The sequence below is a fragment of the Rhinoderma darwinii genome, unplaced genomic scaffold, assembly GCF_050947455.1.
Source record: "Rhinoderma darwinii isolate aRhiDar2 unplaced genomic scaffold, aRhiDar2.hap1 Scaffold_3922, whole genome shotgun sequence".
In the NCBI taxonomy this organism is placed as follows: Eukaryota; Metazoa; Chordata; class Amphibia; order Anura; family Rhinodermatidae; genus Rhinoderma; species Rhinoderma darwinii.
In genome coordinates, this window is record NW_027463542.1 from 1 (window position 1) to 22,225 (window position 22,225).

General features: G+C 42.4%; 1 protein-coding gene across 1 annotated transcript in view; it reads right to left on the minus strand.

Moving 5' to 3' along the window:
• Positions 1 to 4: 4 nt before the first annotated feature.
• LOC142708459 (MAP/microtubule affinity-regulating kinase 4-like) overlaps positions 5 to 22,225 on the minus strand; it is a gene marked incomplete at its 3' end in the record, with an annotated part of 44,717 nt that continues 22,496 nt past the window's right edge. Inside the window, 6 exon segments of the mRNA XM_075848384.1 lie at positions 5 to 82; positions 244 to 480; positions 562 to 618; positions 6,627 to 6,697; positions 6,768 to 6,833; positions 6,904 to 6,952. Coding sequence (XP_075704499.1) covers positions 5 to 82; positions 244 to 480; positions 562 to 618; positions 6,627 to 6,697; positions 6,768 to 6,833; positions 6,904 to 6,952 — 558 coding nt within the window.

Below are 22,225 nucleotides of genomic sequence, written 5' to 3' on the forward strand. Positions count from 1 at the left end.
ACCTTCGCAGGACACTCTCACAGTCTGTGCTCATGTAGAACGGGACTCTGTATTTACCACGGAGGACGCGTTCCCTCAGCTCCTGCCACAAGAGCAAAGAAAACCTGAATTATCTGCTCCTCATCCATCAAGACCAACATCATTCACAGGAGACCGGGGGAGTAACCACTACGGAGACCCCATGCGCTCCCCGGGATGACAGACCCTTCCCCCACCCATTGTGACCACATCACACAGCCTTACCTTGAGGTTCTGTCCATCGAATGGCAACGAGCCACTGACCAGAGTGTAGAGGATGACCCCCAGGCTCCACACATCCACCTCAGGACCATTGTACCTTTTGCCCTGGAATAATTCGGGGGCAGCGTAGGGGGGGCTCCCACAGAATGTGTCCAGTTTTCCCCCAGGAGTAAATTCATTACTGAACCCAAAGTCTGCAATCTTAATATTGGCCTCAGAGTCGAGCAGGAGGTTCTCAGCCTAAAAGAAGAAGCGGGATGGGACCAGAGGGACATCACACAATAGAGAAGGGACAGTCAGTGGCCTGGGGAACCTTCTCACCTTGAGATCTCGATGGACGATGTTCTTCTGGTGACAGTAGTGGACGGCGGATACAATCTGTGGGGAGAGGAGAGTCACTGTTAATCATCAGGCTGGTCCTAGGAGCCACGCGACCGCGCCACAATAAAGGAATCGGGCAGAAATGAGAGAACACGAGCGCGATCCCAGCGTCCAGCACATAAAGAACATTCTCCGTTTTACTGCTGTAAATCCGGAGCAGGAGCGCCACGTAACTCTCTGCAGCGCCACGTAACTCTCTGCAGCGCCACGTAACTCTCTGCAGCGCCACGTAACTCTCTGCAGCGCCACGTAACTCTCTGCAGCGCCACGTAACTCTCTGCAGCGCCACGTAACTCCCTGCAGCGCCACGTAACTCCCTGCAGCGCCACGTAACTCCCTGCAGCGCCACGTAACTCTCTGCAGCGCCACGTAACTCTCTGCAGCGCCACGTAACTCTCTGCAGCGCCACGTAACTCTCTGCAGCGCCGTTCTGGTGCCATTTCCAGTACAGAAGATTTACAGGGCGACACTAATGACTGATTGTAGGATAACCCTTTAAGTGGAACTGGGGAGAGGGGGTGAACGGAGCGTGACCGTGGGGGGGGGGGGGGCAGGTCGGTGGGGAACTGGGTGTGACTGGGAGGGAGGCTGGGTTTATGTTTTACATATGCTGCTATGAAGCCCCCTCGCGCCCCAGAGAGTGCAGGCCCCTTGTGCTCCATATAGCGCGGCCCTCTCCCGCCCCAGAGCGCAGCCCCCTCGTGCCCAAGAGATCGCGGTCCCACGATGCTTTGGGTCAAACTCCTCAAATAATCGATACTAAAACAGTTCAAACGCAGGAAAATCCCTTTAATAAGGAGCAATCTCAGGAGGACAACCCTTGCCACATTGAGTCTGCGGAGTCATAGAGGGGTCCCCAGCTGGAGAGTCTCTATATAAACCATACAAACCGCGGCACTGCTGGAAAGAGATGTCTGGATACAGAACAACGATTCTCTGTAGAGAGGACATGAGATGTGCCGGGTCTGCAGAGCGTTGCACGAGGCGTCGATAGAGCGATAATATTTTGATGCTGCACCTGCAGACGGTTCAATGCCAGAAACTCATGTGTTTCCATACGAAGCTGCGCGGCCGCCGTGTTGTAATACATGAATGTCGTCACTATGTCAGGCTCATGAAGACAGAACATGGCGCGCATACTGCACAGCACCCCCATGTCTTCAGTGTCCGCTGCTCATACCGATCACGAGGGCACTGCAAGGGCGAGGCAACGGCTGGAATACATGGCAGCAGCCCCGCTAGAACGGTGGAGAGGAGAGAAATCCCTCATCTCCGCTGTGATCTCCTTCAATGCTGCAATCAAAACGGGCCGCGACATTCAGAGGGTAAATGAGAAGGGGAGACCCCAGTGATGCGATGCAGGGACATACCATATATGGGCAGACAGCCCAGGGTATATTGAAGGACTCCAGGGCTACCGGACCCTGTTTCCTGTTATCAGTTTATAGATAAATGCCAGGACATTAAACCCCCAAAAAAAAAGTCACCTTAACTAAAAAAAATCTACAAAAATGACACAAATGCGCATTTATTACAATAAACATTAATAAAATATAAATCCCAATAAGTGAATTAACAGACACATATTCGGTATCATCGCGACCGTAACAACCGGCACAGCAAACGTATAGCAGCACGTATGATGATCGGTAACTACAAAAATACAATTTATATCAATTAAACGATAACGTAAACGCATAAAAAAAACGGCAACTTTACAAAGTACTCGTCCCGCAAAACCAGTCGCACGCAGCTGCGTCCAGCAAAAGAATCGGAAAGTTATAAACGCCGGGATGTAAAGAGGAAAAATAAAAAATAAAAATGGCCGTCTAAGGGGTTAACCCCATTGTTGCCATTATGTGAGGGAAATGATGGGGTCACTTATTAACCCCTACACGCACCATGACGCAACTGTACGGCCTGCTGGCCAGTGTCTTTGCACACGAGGACGTACAGTAACTGCGCGGTTCCAGGGGCACTGCCCCCGACAGCCGACACTCCACTGCTGCCGATCAGCGGCTCATCACCGCTGATTTTGGCAATTAACCCCTTAAATGCGGTGCTCGATTGCGATGGCCGCATTTATAGGTTTGTAGCACATCAGCAGCCCCCAGCCATGCTTGTGATGGAGAACGACCTCCGGCGGGTCCTCGCAGACTCGCTGTCGGAGTGACGTCACGCTGATCGCTGGAACACACCAGTAGGAGGAGTAACGGAGCAGCGATCGGAGCTGCAGGTCAAAATATAAAAAGAAAAGTCCATAGAAATGTTTTACAAAAGTGTAAAAATAAAAGTCTCTTATTATAGGAGAAAAATGAAAACCGTTAAAAAACAGTTCACATATTTGGCATCACCGCGTTCATAACGACCCCCGAACTAGAAAACTATAACATTATTTTTCTCGCACGGTGAACACCCCAAAAAAACTATGTCAGCATCGCTATTTTTTGGTCCGAACCCCTGGCAAAATATACAATAAATAGCGATCCAGAAGTCGCATGTACCCCAAAACAGTAACCATGAAAACAACACCCCGTCCCGCAAAAAACAAGACCTGACGCGGCGTCGATGACTGAAAGATCAAAACGCTCCGGCTCTCAGAAAATAGTGACTTTATTGTGCAAACGCTGCAAAACAAAAAAAACTATACATGCGGTATCACCGTAATCGCATCGACCCGCACAATAAAGTAAAACGGAATTCATTGCGCACGGTGAACGCGGTAAGAAATAAAGTATTTAAAACGCGAAAATCACTGTCTGGTCACCTCAGCTCTAAAAAAAAATGTAATAAAAAGTTGTATGTACAAAAAGCTACAGCTCGTCCCGCCAAAAATAAGCCCTCACACCGCCCAATCCACGGAAAAATAAACCCTAACACCGCCCAATCCACGGAAAAATAAGCCCTCACACCGCCCAATCCACGGAAAAATAAGCCCTCACACCGCCCAATCCACGGAAAAATAAGCCCTCACACCGCCCAATCCACGGAAAAATAAGTCCTCACACCGCCCAATCCACGGAAAAATAAACCCTAACACCGCCCAATCCACGGAAAAATAAACCCTCACACCGCCCAATCCACGGAAAAATAAGTCCTCACACCGGCCAATCCACGGAAAAATAAGTCCTCACACCGCCCAATCCACGGAAAAATAAACCCTCACACCGCCCAATCCACAGAAAAATAAACCCTCACACCGCCCAATCCACGGAAAAATAAGCCCTCACACCGCCCAATCCACAGAAAAATAAACCCTCACACCGCCCAATCCACAGAAAAATAAACCCTCACACCGCCCAATCCACGGAAAAATAAGCCCTCACACCATCCAATCCACGGAAAAATAAGCCCTCACACCGCCCAATCCACGGAAAAATAAGCCCTCACACCGCCCAATCCACGGAAAAATAAGCCCTCACACCGCCCAATCCACGGAAAAATAAGCCCTCACACCGCCCAATCCACGGAAAAATAAGTCCTCACACCGCCCAATCCACGGAAAAATAAACCCTCACACCGCCCAATCCACAGAAAAATAAACCCTCACACCGCCCAATCCACGGAAAAATAAGCCCTCACACCGCCCAATCCACAGAAAAATAAACCCTCACACCGCCCAATCCACGGAAAAATAAACCCTCACACCGCCCAATCCACGGAAAAATAAGCCCTCACACCGCCCAATCCACGGAAAAATAAGCCCTCAACCACCCAATCCACGGAAAAATAAGCCCTCAACCACCCAATCCACGGAAAAATAAGTCCTCACACCGCCCAATCCACGGAAAAATAAGCCCTCACACCGCCCAATCCACAGAAAAATAAGCCCTCACACCGCCCAATCCACGGAAAAATAAGCCCTCACACCGCCCAATCCACGGAAAAATAAGTCCTCACACCGCCCAATCCACGGAAAAATAAACCCTCACACCGCCCAATCCACAGAAAAATAAACCCTCACACCGCCCAATCCACGGAAAAATAAGCCCTCACACCGCTCAATCCACAGAAAAATAAACCCTCACACCGCCCAATCCACGGAAAAATAAACCCTCACACCGCCCAATCCACGGAAAAATAAGCCCTCACACCGCCCAATCCACGGAAAAATAAGCCCTCAACCACCCAATCCACGGAAAAATAAGCCCTCAACCACCCAATCCACGGAAAAATAAGTCCTCACACCGCCCAATCCACGGAAAAATAAGCCCTCACACCGCCCAATCCACTGAAAAATAAGCCCTCACACCGCCCAATCCACGGAAAAATAAACCCTCACACCGCCCAATCCACTGAAAAATAAGCCCTCACACCACCCAATCCACAGAAAAATAAGTCCTCACACCGCCCAATCCACAGAAAAATAAGCCCTCACACCGCCCAATCCACGGAAAAATAAGCCCTCACACCGCCCAATCCACGGAAAAATAAACCCTCACACCGTCCAATCCACGGAAAAATAAGCCCTCACACCGCCCAATCCACGGAAAAATAAACCCTCACACCGCTCCACTGACAGAAAAATAGAAGAGTTGTGGCTCCTGGAAGGCGGCGAGTGAAAAACGAAAATGGAAAAGCAAAAAAGGATCAGTCCTGCAAAGGTTAATTTATTTCTATTAAAAAATAAACATTTATGACCCCAAGTGGGAGCGGCCGAACTCGGGAGAAACTGCGCTACAAATTCTGGGCGACTTTTTCTCCTTTATTCTTTTGTGAATTCTGCAAAATAACCTGTGGGGTCAAAACGCTCACTATCCCCCTAGACACATTCCTTCAGGGGTGACGTTTCTAAAACCGGGTCACTTTTGGGGGGTTTCCACTGTTTTGGCCCCACAGACCTGACATGAAGCCTAAAATATATTCTAATAAAAAGGAGGCCCCATAATCCTCTAGTCGCTCCTTTGCTTCGGAGGCCGGTGCTTCAGTCCATTACCAGACTAGGGCCACGTGGGGGATATTTCCTAAACCTGCAGAATCCGGGCAATAAATATTGAGTTGCGTTTCTCGGGTAAAACCGTCTGTGTTACAAAATAAATAAATGAAAAATGAATCTCGTAAAAAAAAAAAGGGAAATTTGTAAATGTCTCCTCTATTTTGCTTTAATTCCTGTGAAACGTCTAAAGGGTTAAGAAACTTTCTCAATGCTGTATTGAATACTTTGAGGGGTGAAGTTTATAAAATGGGGAGACTTATCGGGGGTTTCTAAAATATAAGGCCCTCAAAGCCACTTCACATCTGACCTGCCCCTGTAATAACGGCCTTTTGAAATTTTATTGACAATGTGAGAAATCGTTCTGAGCCTCGTAACGTCCGAGAGAAATAAAAGGATGTTCAAAAAAGGATGCCGATCTAAAGCAGACATGTGGGGGATGGTAGTGACTATTCTGTGTGGTATTAAGGTCTGTTTCACAAGCAGATACATTTACATTTAGGAAAATGCTAATTTTTGCAAATTTTCTCAAAATTTTGGTGTTTTTCACTAATAAATATTGAATTTATCAACCAAATTTTTCCACTAACATAAAGTCCAATGTGTCACGAGAAAATCTCAGAATCGCTTGGATAGGTAAAAGTATTCCCAAGTTATTACCACATATAGTGACAAACATCAGATTTGCCAAAACAGGCTCAGTCCTGAAGGGGTTAATGTGAAGCAGGAGGTGGTGAATTTAGTGCCTCATATTAACCCCATTATGTACCTCACACATTAACCCAGTGTTGCCCATTGTGACTGCGGTATATGACCCATCATAATTAATGTGAAGCACTAAACTCAGAACACCGCGTGCCTCATATCAGAAAAAGGAAGGACTTTATATTTTTGTGGGTTTCTTTTTTTATTGTTGGCATTGAAAATCACAAAACTACAAGAAGAATCAGAATGGAAGTCCAAATTGCGGCGACAACGCTAGTGAGATCACGATTGTGGCGACATATAAACACGTGTGATAAGAGGGGACGGCAGACACCACCCAGCAACGGAGGGGGAGACAATTTATCACCTGGCGAAATTTGGCACGAGCTTCCTTCTCTTTCATCCGACCGTGCGAGACCAGGTAGTCAAACACTTCACCTGGGGAGGGGGAGAAGGAGGATTAGAGCAGAATGTGTAGGATGATCAGTAAGGGAAGGAGAGTCCGTACCTCCGCTGGCGTATTCCATCATCAGGTACAGCGTCTTCTCAGTCTCAATCACCTCAAAGAGCTTCACTGTAAGAAAGAGCGGAGAATAAGGAGGCGGCAGCGAGGAGGACCACTAGCCTCGCGGCTCCTCACTCACCAATATTCGGGTGATTCAGTCCTTTCATGATTCGAACTTCACGAAAAAGCTGTGAAGACAATTCAGAAAACAAAAAAATTAGTTCAACCTGAAAAAGTATTAACACGGCACCTACATACGTGATCTCGTATAACAGATCAGCCCTACATACATGATCTCCTATAACAGATCAGCCCTCCATACATGATCTCCTATAACAGATCAGCCCTACATACATCATCTCCTATAACAGATCAGCAATACATACATGATCTCCTATAACAGATCAGCCCTACATACATGATCTCCTATAACAGATCAGCCCTACATACATGATCTCCTATAACAGATCAGCCCTACATACATGATCTCCTATAACAGATCAGCCCTACATACATCATCTCCTATAACAGATCAGCAATACATACATGATCTCCTATAACAGATCAGCCCTACATACATGATCTCCTATAACAGATCAGCCCTACATACATGATCTCCTATAACAGATCAGCCCTACATACATGATCTCCTATAACAGATCAGCCCTACATACATGATCTCCTATAACAGATCAGCCCTACATACATGATCTCCTATAACAGATCAGCCCTACATACATGATCTCCTATAACAGATCAGCCCTACATACATGATCTCCTATAACAGATCAGCCCTACATACATGATCTCCTATAACAGATCAGCCCTACATACATGATCTCCTATAACAGATCAGCCCTACATACATGATCTCCTATAACAGATCAGCCCTACATACATGATCTCCTATAACAGATCAGCCCTACATACATGATCTCCTATAACAGATCAGCCCTACATACATGATCTCCTATAACAGATCAGCCCTACATACATGATCTCCTATAACAGATCAGCCCTACATACATGATCTCCTATAACAGATCAGCCCTACATACATCATCTCCTATAACAGATCAGCCCTACATACATCATCTCCTATAACAGATCAGCCCTACATACATCATCTCCTATAACAGATCAGCCCTACATACATCATCTCCTATAACAGATCAGCAATACATACATCATCTCCTATAACAGATCAGCCCTACATACATGATCTCCTATAACAGATCAGCCCTACATACATCATCTCCTATAACAGATCAGCAATACATACATGATCTCCTATAACAGATCAGCAATACATACATGATCTCCTATAACAGATCAGCCCTACATACATGATCTCCTATAACAGATCAGCCCTACATACATGATCTCCTATAACAGATCAGCCCTACATACATGATCTCCTATAACAGATCAGCCCTACATACATGATCTCCTATAACAGATCAGCCCTACATACATGATCTCATATATCAGATCAGCCCTACATACATGATCTCCTATAACAGATCAGCCCTACATACATGATCTCCTATAACAGATCAGCCCTACATACATGATCTCCTATAACAGATCAGCCCTACATACATGATCTCCTATAACAGATCAGCCCTACATACATGATCTCCTATAACAGATCAGCCCTACATACATGATCTCATATATCAGATCAGCCCTACATACATGATCTCATATAACAGATCAGCCCTACATACATGATCTCCTATAACAGATCAGCAATACATACATGATCTCCTATAACAGATCAGCCCTACATACATGATCTCCTATAACAGATCAGCCCTACATACATGATCTCCTATAACAGATCAGCCCTACATACATGATCTCCTATAACAGATCAGCCCTACATACATGATCTCCTATAACAGATCAGCCCTACATACATGATCTCCTATAACAGATCAACCCTACATACATGATCTATTATAACAGATCAGCAATACATACATGATCTCCTATAACAGATCAGCAATACATACATGATCTCCTATAACAGATCAGCAATACATACATGATCTCCTATAACAGATCAGCCCTACATACATGATCTCCTATAACATTACAACACTACATACATGATCTCCTATAACATTACAACACTACATACATGATCTCATATAACAGATCAGCAATACATACATGATCTCCTATAACAGATCAGCACCTACATACATGATCTCCTACAACAGATCAGCCCTACATACATGATCTCCTCTAATAGATCAGCCCTACATACATGATCTCCTATAACAGATCAGCCCTACATACATGATCTCCTATAACAGAACAGCCCTACATACATGATCTCCTATAACAGATCAGCAATACATACATGATCTCCTATAACATTACAATCCTACATACATGATCTCCTATAACAGAACAGTTCTACACACAAGATCTCCTATAACAGATCAGCACCTACATACATGATCTCCTATAACAGATCAGCCCTACATACATGATCTCCTATAACATTACAACCCTACATACATGATCTCCTATAACAGATCAGCAATACATACAAGATCTAATATAACAGATCAGCAATACATACATGATCTCCTATAACAGATCAGCCCTACATACATGATCTCCTATAACATATCAGCCCTACATACATGATCTCCTATAACAGATCAGCAATACATACATGATCTCCTATAACAGATCAGCAATACATACATGATCTCCTATAACATTACAACACTACATACATGATCTCCTATAACATTACAACACTACATACATGATCTCATATAACAGATCAGCAATACATACATGATCTCCTATAACAGATCAGCACCTACATACATGATCTCCTACAACAGATCAGCCCTACATACATGATCTCCTCTAATAGATCAGCCCTACATACATGATCTCCTATAACAGATCAGCCCTACATACATGATCTCCTATAACAGAACAGCCCTACATACATGATCTCCTATAACAGATCAGCAATACATACATGATCTCCTATAACATTACAATCCTACATACATGATCTCCTATAACAGAACAGTTCTACACACAAGATCTCCTATAACAGATCAGCACCTACATACATGATCTCCTATAACAGATCAGCCCTACATACATGATCTCCTATAACATTACAACCCTACATACATGATCTCCTATAACAGATCAGCAATACATACAAGATCTAATATAACAGATCAGCAATACATACATGATCTCCTATAACAGATCAGCCCTACATACATGATCTCCTATAACATATCAGCCCTACATACATGATCTCCTATAACAGATCAGCAATACATACATGATCTCCTATAACAGATCAGCAATACATACATGATCTCCTATAACAGATCAGCCCTACATACAAGATCTCATATAACAGATCAGCAATACATACATGATCTCCTATAACAGAACAGCCCTACATACATGATCTCCTATAACATTACAACCATACATACATGATCTCCTATAACAGAACAGCCCTACATACATGATCTCACATAACATTACACTACATACATTATCTCATATAACAGATCAGCTCTACATACACTATTTAGCCCCCTGATCATTACCCCTATATGAGTTTGTTGGATATTCTAGAACCATGGTGGTTAATATGGAGCCCCAACTCTTCTGGAAAGGCTTTCCACAAGACTTTGTTGTGTATTGGGTGGAGCGTGGTGCCGGACGGCCTCGCGTTGGATGGGGTTGAGGTCAGGTCTCTTTGCAGCCACTCGAGTTCTTCTACACCAAACTCCTCACCCAACCTTTACGGATCTCGCTGCGGGCACTGGGGGGGCAGTCATGCTGGAACAGGAAAATGGCCAAACCCCCAACTGTTCCCACAAAGTCTGAAGCAACAATTGTGTAAAGTGTCTTTGTATGCTGCAGGATGGACCGTCACTTGAAAAAAGGGGCCACATATGTGCAATCTCTGCCCCACTGCAGGAGGGAGAGAAGATAATTGGACATCATGTACAGGAAGAGTCTGGAGATTCAGTGACAATACACAGGGCGCAGAAGACTAGTGGTCGTCCCCAGCACATTCCTGGACTGTGGATATGGAACGGCCCAGACACATTCTGATGTTCCATTACTCACAACCCTACAATCCACGGCTGTGACATCATGACCGGAGGGGAGTAACAAGTCGTCACCGGGCCACAGGGCCAAACCTACACAGACCCACAACGTGAATGCTAGTCCAACCTCCAGAGAACACATCTCGCCCTACAGCTGACAGGCGGTACTGCACGCAGTGATCTCAGCCATGGAAACCCCAATACATGAAGCTCTGGATGAACAGTCCTGGTGTCTGGAGCTCAGGGTTCTGCCCCCGTGTTTCAGCTCTGGGACGTCTCCTTCGTATTACGGAGGTGATGTCACTAAGCTCTGTCCTACGTCTATCTACGGTTGGATGATGAAGTCTGTCAGCTACGGATGAGATGGAATACCACTAATTACATGGAGGGGGTGCACATACTTTATTATATGCAGAATGGAGGATTAAGAAGCTGGATCATCATCTCAGTCAGGACCGAGCAGCAGGAAACACCTAACCAGACGCGTCTTCTACTAGGAGATGACTTCAGAGAGAAAGAAGATGAGGATTCATCGTGTTACTCGGACTACCACCCCCCAAACTCAGGGGTCTGTGGGCTGCATGTGGCCCCTCCGCATGGCTGGTCATTACGGATCCACAGCTTCTACGTTTACATACAAGTTGCACACGTTTCTCAATCTTCTACGGATGGTAGATTCCAAACTATATCAGAATTTTACATGGGGGGGGGGGGGGGGGTTCTTCTCATACACAGTGCTGTAACAGGAGGACAGTCCTGTCATACACATCACAAAGTCCCACACAACCCTTGGAGCACAAGACCTTGACCTAAATATCCTCGTAGAGTAAAGATCCCGGATCACGTCCCAGATATTAACTGAGGTTCAATAAAGAACATGGCGTACGAGCCGGATGAGTGAGCCAATCCACTAATGAATATTTCACATGGCTCACACTCACCCTAACCCCTACAGCTCTATAGCATACACCAAAACCATCATCCACCAACTACACAACCATCACCTCCATCAGCCACCAACTACAGAACCAGCACCTCCATCATCTACACAAGCAGCACCTCCATCATCTACCAGCCACCATCTACACAACCAGCGCCGCCATCATCTACACAACCAGCGCCGCCATCATCTACACAACCAGCGCCGCCATCATCTACACAACCAGCGCCGCCATCATCTACACAACCAGCGCCGCCATCATCTACACAACCAGCGCCGCCATCATCTACACAACCAGCGCCGCCATCATCTACACAACCAGCGCCGCCATCATCTACACAACCAGCGCCGCCATCATCTACACAACCAGCGCCGCCATCATCTACACAACCAGCGCCGCCATCATCTACACAACCAGCGCCGCCATCATCTACACAACCAGCGCCGCCATCATGCACCTGCCAACTATACAACCAGCACCTCCATCATCTACACAAACAGCACCTCCATCATCTACACAACCAGCACCTCCATCATCCACCTGCCACCAACTACACAACTCCATCATCTACCAGCCACCAACTACACAACTCCATCATCTATCAGCCACCAGCTACAGAACCAGCACCTCCATCATCCACCAGCTACAGAACCTCCATCATCTACACAACCAGCACCTCCATCATCTACCAGCCCCCAACTAGACAACCATCCCCTCCATCATCTACCAGCCACAACCTACAGAACCAGCACCTCCATCATCTACACAACCAGCACCTCCATCACCTATACAACCAGCACCTCCATCACCTACACAACCAGCACCTCCATCATCTACACAACCAGCACCTCCATCATCTACACAACCAGCACCTCCATCATCTACCAGCCACCAACTACAGAACCAGCACCTCAATCATCTACACAACCAGCACCGCCATCATGCACCTGCCACCAACTATACAACCAGCACCTCCATCATCTACACAACCAGCACCGCCATCATGCACCTGCCACCAACTATACAACCAGCACCTCCATCACCTACACAACCAGCACCTCCATCATCTACACAACCAGCACCTCCATCATCTACCAGCCACCAACTACAGAACCAGCACCTCCATCATCTACACAACCAGCACCGCCATCATGCACCTGCCACCAACTATACAACCAGCACCTCCATCATCTACACAACCAGCATCGCCATCATGCACCTGCCACCAACTATACAACCAGCACCTCCCTCACCTACACAACCAGCACCTCCATCACCTACACAACCAGCACCTCCATCACCTACACAACCAGCACCTCCATCACCTACACAACCAGCACCTCCATCATCTACACAACCAGCACCTCCATCATCTACACAACCAGCACCTCCATCATCTACACAACCAGCACCGCCATCACCTACACAACCAGCACCGCCATCATCTACACAACCAGCACCATCTACACAACCAGCACCGCCATCATCTACACAACCAGCACCGCCATCATCTACACAACCAGCACCGCCATCATCTACACAACCAGCACCGCCATCATCTACACAACCAGCACCGCCATCATCTACACAACCAGCACCGCCATCATCTACACAACCAGCACCGCCATCATCTACCAGCCACCAACTACACAACCAGCAACTCCATCATCTACACAACCAGCACCGCCATCATCTACACAACCAGCACCACCATCATCTACCAGCCACCAACTACACAACCAGCACCTCCATCATCTACACAACCAGCACCTCCATCATCTACACAACCAGCACCGCCATCATCTACACAACCAGCACCGCCATCATCTACACAACCAGCACCGCCATCATCTACACAACCAGCACCGCCATCATCTACACAACCAGCACCGCCATCATCTACACAACCAGCACCGCCATCATCTACACAACCAGCACCGCCATCATCTACACAACCAGCACCGCCATCATCTACACAACCAGCACCGCCATCATCTACACAACCAGCACCGCCATCATCTACACAACCAGCACCGCCAGCATCTACACAACCAGCACCGCCAGCATCTACACAACCAGCACCGCCATCATCTACCAGCCACCAACTACACAACCAGCACCTCCATCATGGTAGATGTCTCCAGTACAGTATATATAGTCTATGTGGTGTATGTCTCCTGTACAATATATATAGTTATGCAGTAGATGTCTCCTGTACAGTATAGACAGTCTATGTGCTAGATGTCTCCTGCACAGTATATATAGTCTATGTGGTAGATGTACAGTATATATAGTCTATGTGGTAGATGTACAGTATATATATATAGTCTATGTGGTAGATGTACAGTATATATAGTCTATGTGGTAGATGTCTCCTGTACATAATATATAGGCTATGTGGTAGAAGTACAGTATATATAGTCTATGTGGTAGATGTCTCCTGTACAGTATATATAGTCTATGTGGTAGATGTACAGTATATATAGTCTATGTGGTAGATGTACAGTATATATAGTCAATGTGGTAGATGTACAGTATATATAGTCTATGTGGTAGATGTACAGTATATATAGTCTATGTGGTAGATGTACAGTATATATAGTCTATGTGGTAGATGTACAGTATATATAGTCAATGTGGTAGATGTCTCCTGTACAGTATATATAGTCTATGCGGTAGATGTCTCCTGTACAGTATATATAGTCTATGTGGTAGATGTCTCCTGTACAGTATATATAGTCTATGTGGTAGATGTACAGTATATACAGTCTATGCGGTAGATGTACAGTATATATAGTCTATGTGGTAGATGTACAGTATATATAGTCTATGTGGTAGATGTCTCCTGTACATAATATATAGGCTATGTGGTAGAAGTACAGTATATATAGTCTATGTGGTAGATGTGTCCTGTACAGTATATATAGTCTATGTGGTAGATGTCTCCTGTACATAATATATAGGCTATGTGGTAGAAGTACAGTATATATAGTCTATGTGGTGGATGTGTCCTGTACAGTATAGTCTATATGGTAGATGTACAGTATATATAGTCTATGTGGTGGATGTCTCTTGTACAGTGTATATATAGTCTATGTGGTAGATGTACAGTATATATAGTCTATGTGGTGGATGTCTCCTGTACAGTATATATAGTCTATGTGGTAGATGTACAGTATATACAGTCTATGCGGTAGATGTCTCCTGTACAGTATATATAGTCTATGCGGTAGATGTCTCCTGTACAGTATATATAGTCTATGTGGTAGATGTCTCCTGTACAGTATATATAGTCTATGTGGTGGATGTCTCCTGTACAGTATATATAATCTATGTGGTAGATGTCTCCTGTACAGTATATATAGTCTATGTGGTGGATGTCTCCTGTACAGTATATATAGTCTATGTGGTAGATGTCTCCTGTACAGTATATATAGTCTATGTGGTAGATCTACAGTATATATAGTCTATGCGGTAGATGTCTCCTGTACAGTATATATAGTCTATGTGGTGGATGTGTCCTGTACAGTATATATAGTCTATGTGGTGTATGTCTCCTGTACAGTATATATAGTCTATGTGGTAGATGTCTCCTGTACAGTATATATAGTCTATGTGCTAGATGTCTCCTGTACAGTATATATAGTCTATGTGGTAGATGTGTCCTGTACAGTATATATAGTCTATGAGGTAGATGTCTCCTGTACAGTATATATAGTCTATGTGCTAGATGTACAGTATATATAGACTATGTGGTAGATGTCTCCTGTACAGTATATATAGTCTATGTGGTGGATGTACAGTATATATAGGCTATGTGGTGTATGTCTCCTGTACAGTATATATAGTCTATGCGGTAGATGTCTCCTGTACAGTATATATAGTCTATGTGGTGGATGTGTCCTGTACAGTATATATAGTCTATGTGGTAGATGTACAGTATATATAGTCTATGTGGTAGATGTCTCCTGTACAGTATATATAGTCTATGTGGTAGATGTACAGTATATATAGTCTATGTGGTAGATGTCTCCTGTACAGTAGATATAGTCTATGTGGTAGATGTCTCCTGTACAGTATATATAGTCTATGTGGTAGATGTACAGTATATATAGTCTATGTGGTAGATGTACAGTATATATAGTCTATGTGGTAGATGTACAGTATATATAGTCTATGTGGTGTATGTCTCCTGTACAGTATATATAGTCTATGTGGTAGATGTCTCCTGTACAGTATATATAGTCTATGTGGTAGATGTCTCCTGTACAGTATATATAGTCTATGCGGTAGATGTCTCCTGTACAGTATATATAGTCTATGTGGTAGATGTCTCCTGTACAGTATATATAGTCTATGTGGTAGATATGTCCTGTACAGTATATATAATCTATGTGGTATATGTCTCCTGTACAGTATATATAGTCTATGTGCTAGATGTACAGTATATATAGACTATGTGGTAGATGTACAGTATATATAGTCTATGTGGTGTATGTCTCCTGTACAGTATATATAGACTATGTGGTGTATGTCTCCTGTACAGTATATATAGGCTATGTGGTGTATGTCTCCTGTACAGTATATATAGTCTATGCGGTAGATGTCTCCTGTACAGTATATATAGTCTATGTGGTGGATGTGTCCTGTACAGTATATATAGTCTATGTGGTAGATGTACAGTATATATAGTCTATGTGGTAGATGTCTCCTGTACAGTAGATATAGTCTATGTGGTAGATGTCTCCTGTACAGTATATATAGTCTATGTGGTAGATGTACAGTATATATAGTCTATGTGGTAGATGTACAGTATATATAGTCTATGTGGTAGATGTCTCCTGTACAGTATATATAGTCTATGTGGTATATGTCTCCTGTACAGTATATATAGTCTATGTGGTGGATGTGTCCTGTACAGTATATATAGTCTATGTGGTAGATGTACAGTATATATAGTCTATGTGGTGTATGTCTCCTGTACAGTATATATAGTCTATGTGGTAGATGTCTCCTGTACAGTATATATAGTCTATGTGGGAGATGTCTCCTGTACAGTATATATAGTCTATGTGGTAGATGTCTCCTGTACAGTATATATAGTCTATGTGGTAGATGTCTCCTGTACAGTATATATAGTCTATGTGGTAGATATGTCCTGTACAGTATATATAATCTATGTGGTAGATGTCTCCTGTACAGTATATATAGTCTATGTGCTAGATGTACAGTATATATAGTCTATGTGGTAGATGTACAGTATATATAGACTATGTGGTAGATGTACAGTATATATAGTCTATGTGGTGTATGTCTCCTGTACAGTATATATAGGCTATGTGGTGTATGTCTCCTGTACAGTATATATAGTCTATGAGGTAGAGGTCTCCTGTACAGTATATATAGTCTATGAGGTAGAGGTCTCCTGTACAGTGTATATATAGTCTATGTGGTAGATGTACAGTATATATAGTCTATGGGGTAGATGTCTCCTGTACAGTATATATAGACTATGTGGTAGATGTACAGTATATATTGTCTATGTGCTGCATGTCTCCTGTACAGTATATATAGGCTATGTGGTGTATGTCTCCTGTACAGTATATATAGTCTATGAGGTAGATGTCTCCTGTACAGTATATATAGTCTATGAGGTAGATGTCTCCTGTACAGTATATATAGTCTATGTGGTAGCCGTGTCCTGTACAGTATATATAGTCTATGTGGTAGATGTCTCCTGTACAGTATATATAGTCTATGTGGTAGATGTACAGTATATATAGTCTATGCGGTAGATGTGTCCTGTACAGTACATATAGTCTATGTGGTGTATGTCTCCTGTACAGTATATATAGTCTATGAGGTAGATGTCTCCTGTACAGTATATACAGTCTATGCGGTAGATGTGTCCTGTACAGTATATATAGGCTATGTGGTGTATGTCTCCTGTACAGTATATATAGTCTATGAGGTAGATGTCTCCTGTACAGTATATACAGTCTATGCGGTAGATGTGTCCTGTACAGTATATATAGGCTATGTGGTGTATGTCTCCTGTACAGTATATATAGGCTATGTGGTGTATGTCTCCTGTACAGTATATATAGTCTATGAGGTAGATGTCTCCTGTACAGTATATATAGTCTATGAGGTAGATGTCTCCTGTACAGTATATACAGTCTATGCGGTAGATGTCTCCTGTACAGTATATATAGTCTATGTGGTAGATGTACAGTATATATAGTCTATGTGGTGGATGTCTCCTGTACAGTATATATAGTCTATGTGGTAGATGTACAGTATATATAGTCTATGTGGTAGATGTCTCCTGTACAGTATATATAGTCTATGTGGTAGATGTCTCCTGTACAGTATATATAGTCTATGTGGTAGAAGTCTCCTGTACAGTATATATAGTCTATGTGGTAGATGTACAGTATATATAGTCTATGTGGTAGATGTACAGTATATATAGTCTATGTGGTAGATGTACAGTATATATAGTCTATGTGGTAGATGTACAGTATATATATAGTCTATGTGGTAGATGTGTCCTGTACAGTATATATAGTCTATGTGGTAGATGTACAGTATATATAGTCTATGTCGTAGATGTCTCCTGTACAGTATAGTCTATGTGGTAGATGTGCAGTATATATAGTCTATGTGGTAGATGTCTCCTGTACAGTATATATAGTCTATGCGGTAGAGGTCTCCTGTACAGTATATATAGTCTATGTGGTAGATGTGTCCTGTACAGTATATATATATAGTCTATGTGGTAGATGTACAGTATACATAGTCTATGTGGTGGATGTCTCCTGTACAGTATATATAGTCTATGTGGTGGATGTCTCCTGTACAGTATATATAGTCTATGTGGTAGATGTACAGTATATATAGTCTATGTGGTAAGTGTCTCCTGTACAGTATATATAGTCTATGCGGTAGATGTCTCCTGTACAGTATATATAGTCTATGTGGTAGATGTACAGTATATATAGTCTATGTGGTAGATGTACAGTATATATAGTCTATGTGGTAGATGTGTCCTGTACAGTATATATAGTCTATGTGGTAGATGTCTCCTGTACAGTATATATAGTCTATGTGGTAGATGTCTCCTGTACAGTATATATAGTCTATGTGGTAGATGTACAGTATATATAGTCTATGTGGTAGATGTACAGTATATATAGTCTATGTGGTAGATGTGTCCTGTACAGTATATATAGACTATGTGGTAGATGTACAGTATATATAGTCTATGAGGTAGATGTCTCCTGTACAGTATATATAGTCTATGTGGTAGATGTACAGTATATATAGTCTATGTGGTAGATGTACAGTATATATAGTCTATGTGGTAGATGTACAGTATATATAGTCTATGCGGTAGATGTGTCCTGTACAGTATATATAGTCTATGCGGTAGATGTCTCCTGTACAGTATATATAGTCTATGTGGTAGATGTACAGTATATATAGTCTATGCGGTAGATGTGTCCTGTACAGTATATATAGTCTATGCGGTAGATGTCTCCTGTACAGTATATATAATATATGCGATAGATGTACAGTATATATAATCTATGCGATAGATGTACAGTATATATAGTCTATGTGGTAGATGTCTCCTGTACAGTATATATAGTCTATGTGGTAGATGTCTCCTGTACAGTATAGTCTATGTGGTAGATGTACAGTATATATAGTCTATGCGGTAGATGTCTCCTGTACAGTATATATAGTCTATGTGGTAAATGTACAGTATATATAGTCTATGTGGTAGATGTACAGTATATATAGTCTATGTGGTAGATGTCTCCTGTACAGTATATATAGTCTATGCGGTAGAAGTACAGTATATATAGTCTATGTGGTAGATGTACAGTATATATAGTCTATGTGGTAGATGTACAGTGTATATATAGTCTATGTGGTAGATGTGTCCTGTACAGTATATATAGTCTATGTGGTAGATGTACAGTATATATAGTCTATGCGGTAGATGTACAGTATATATAGTCTATGTGGTAGATGTCTCCTGTACAGTATATATAGTCTATGTGGTAGATGTACAGTATATATAGTCTATGCGGTAGATGTCTCCTGTACAGTATAGTCTATGTGGTAGATGTACAGTATATATAGTCTATGTGGTAGATGTCTCCTGTACAGTATATATAGTCTATGTGGTGGATGTCTCCTGTACAGTATATATAGTCTATTTGGTAGATGTACAGTATATATAGTCTATGTGGTAGATGTCTCCTGTACAGTATATATAGTCTATTTGGTAGATGTACAGTATATATAGTCTATGTGGTGGATGTCTCCTGTACAGTATATATAGTCTATGTGGTGGATGTCTCCTGTACAGTATATATAGTCTATGCGGTAGATGTACAGTATATATAGTCTATGTGGTAGATGTACAGTATATATAGTCTATGCGGTAGATGTGTCCTGTACAGTATATATAGTCTTTGCGGTAGATGTCTCCTGTACAGTATATATAGTCTATGTGGTAGATGTCTCCTGTACAGTATATATAGTCTATGTGGTAGATGTCCCGTATATATAGTATATGTGGTAGATGTCTCCTGTACAGTATATATAGTCTATGCGGCAGATGTGTCCTGTACAGTATATATATTCTATGTGGTGGATGTGTCCTGTACAGTATATATAGTCTATGTGGTAGATGTCTCCTGTACAGTATATATAGTCTATGTGGTGGATGTCTCCTGTACAGTATATATAGTCTATGTGGTGGATGTGTCCTGTACAGTATATATAGTCTATGTGGTGTATGTCTCCTGTACAGTATATATAGGCTATGTGGTAGATGTACAGTATATATAGTCTATGTGGTGGATGTCTCCTGTACAGTATATATAGTCTATGTGGTAGATGTACAGTATATATAGTCTATGTGGTAGATGTACAGTATATATAGTCTATGTGGTAGATGTCTCCTGTACAGTATATATAGTCTATGCGGTAGATGTCTTCTGTACAGTATATATAGTCTATGTGGTAGATGTCTCCTGTACAGTATATATAGTCTATGTGGTAGATGTACAGTATATATAGTCTATGTGGTAGATGTCTTCTGTACAGTATATATAGTCTATGTGGTAGATGTCTCCTGTACAGTAGATATAGTCTATGTGCTAGATGTACAGTATATATAGTCTATGTGGTAGATGTACAGCATATATAGTCTATGTGGTAGATGTACAATATATAAAGTCTATGTGGTAGATGTCTCCTGTACAGTATATATAGTCTATGTGGTAGATGTCTCCTGTACAGTATATATAGTCTATGTGGTAGATGTCTCCTGTATAGTATATATAGTCTATGCGGTAGATGTACAGTATATATAGTCTATGTGGTAGATGTCTCCTGTACAGTACATATAGTCTATGTGGTAGATGTCTCCTGTACAGTATATATAGTCTATGTGGTAGAGGTCTTCTGTACAGTATATATAGTCTATGTGATGTATGTCTCCTGTACAGTATATATAGTCTATGTGGTAGATGTCTCCTGTACAGTATATATAGTCTATGTGGTAGATATGTCCTGTACAGTATATATAATCTATGTGGTAGATGTCTCCTGTACAGTATATATAGTCTATGTGGTAGATGTACAGTATATATAGTCTATGTGGTAGATGTACAGTATATATAGTCTATGTGGTAGATGTGTCCTGTACAGTATATATAGTCTATGTGGTAGATGTACAGTATATATAGTCTATGTGGTAGATGTACAGTATATATAGTCTATGCGGTAGATGTCTCCTGTACAGTATATATAGTCTATGAGGTAGATGTCTCCTGTACAGTATATATAGTCTATGTGCTAGATGTACAGTATATATAGACTATGTGGTAGATGTACAGTATATATAGTCTATGTGGTAGATGTACAGTATATATAGTCTATGTGGTAGATGTACAGTATATATAGTCTATGCGGTAGATGTCTCATGTACAGTATATATAGTTATGTGGTGTATGTCTCCTGTACAGTATATATAGGCTATGTGGTGTATGTCTCCTGTACAGTATATATAGTCTATGCGGTAGATGTCTCCTGTACAGTATATATAGTCTATGTGGTGGATGTGTCCTGTACAGTATATATAGTCTATGCGGTAGATGTCTCCTGTACAGTAGATATAGTCTATGTGGTAGATGTACAGTATATATAGTCTATGTGGTAGATGTCTCCTGTACAGTAGATATAGTCTATGTGGTAGATGTCTAGTGTACAGTATATATAGTCTATGTGGTAGATGTACAGTATATATAGTCTATGTGGTGGATGTGTCCTGTACAGTATATATAGTCTATGCGGTAGATGTCTCCTGTACAGTAGA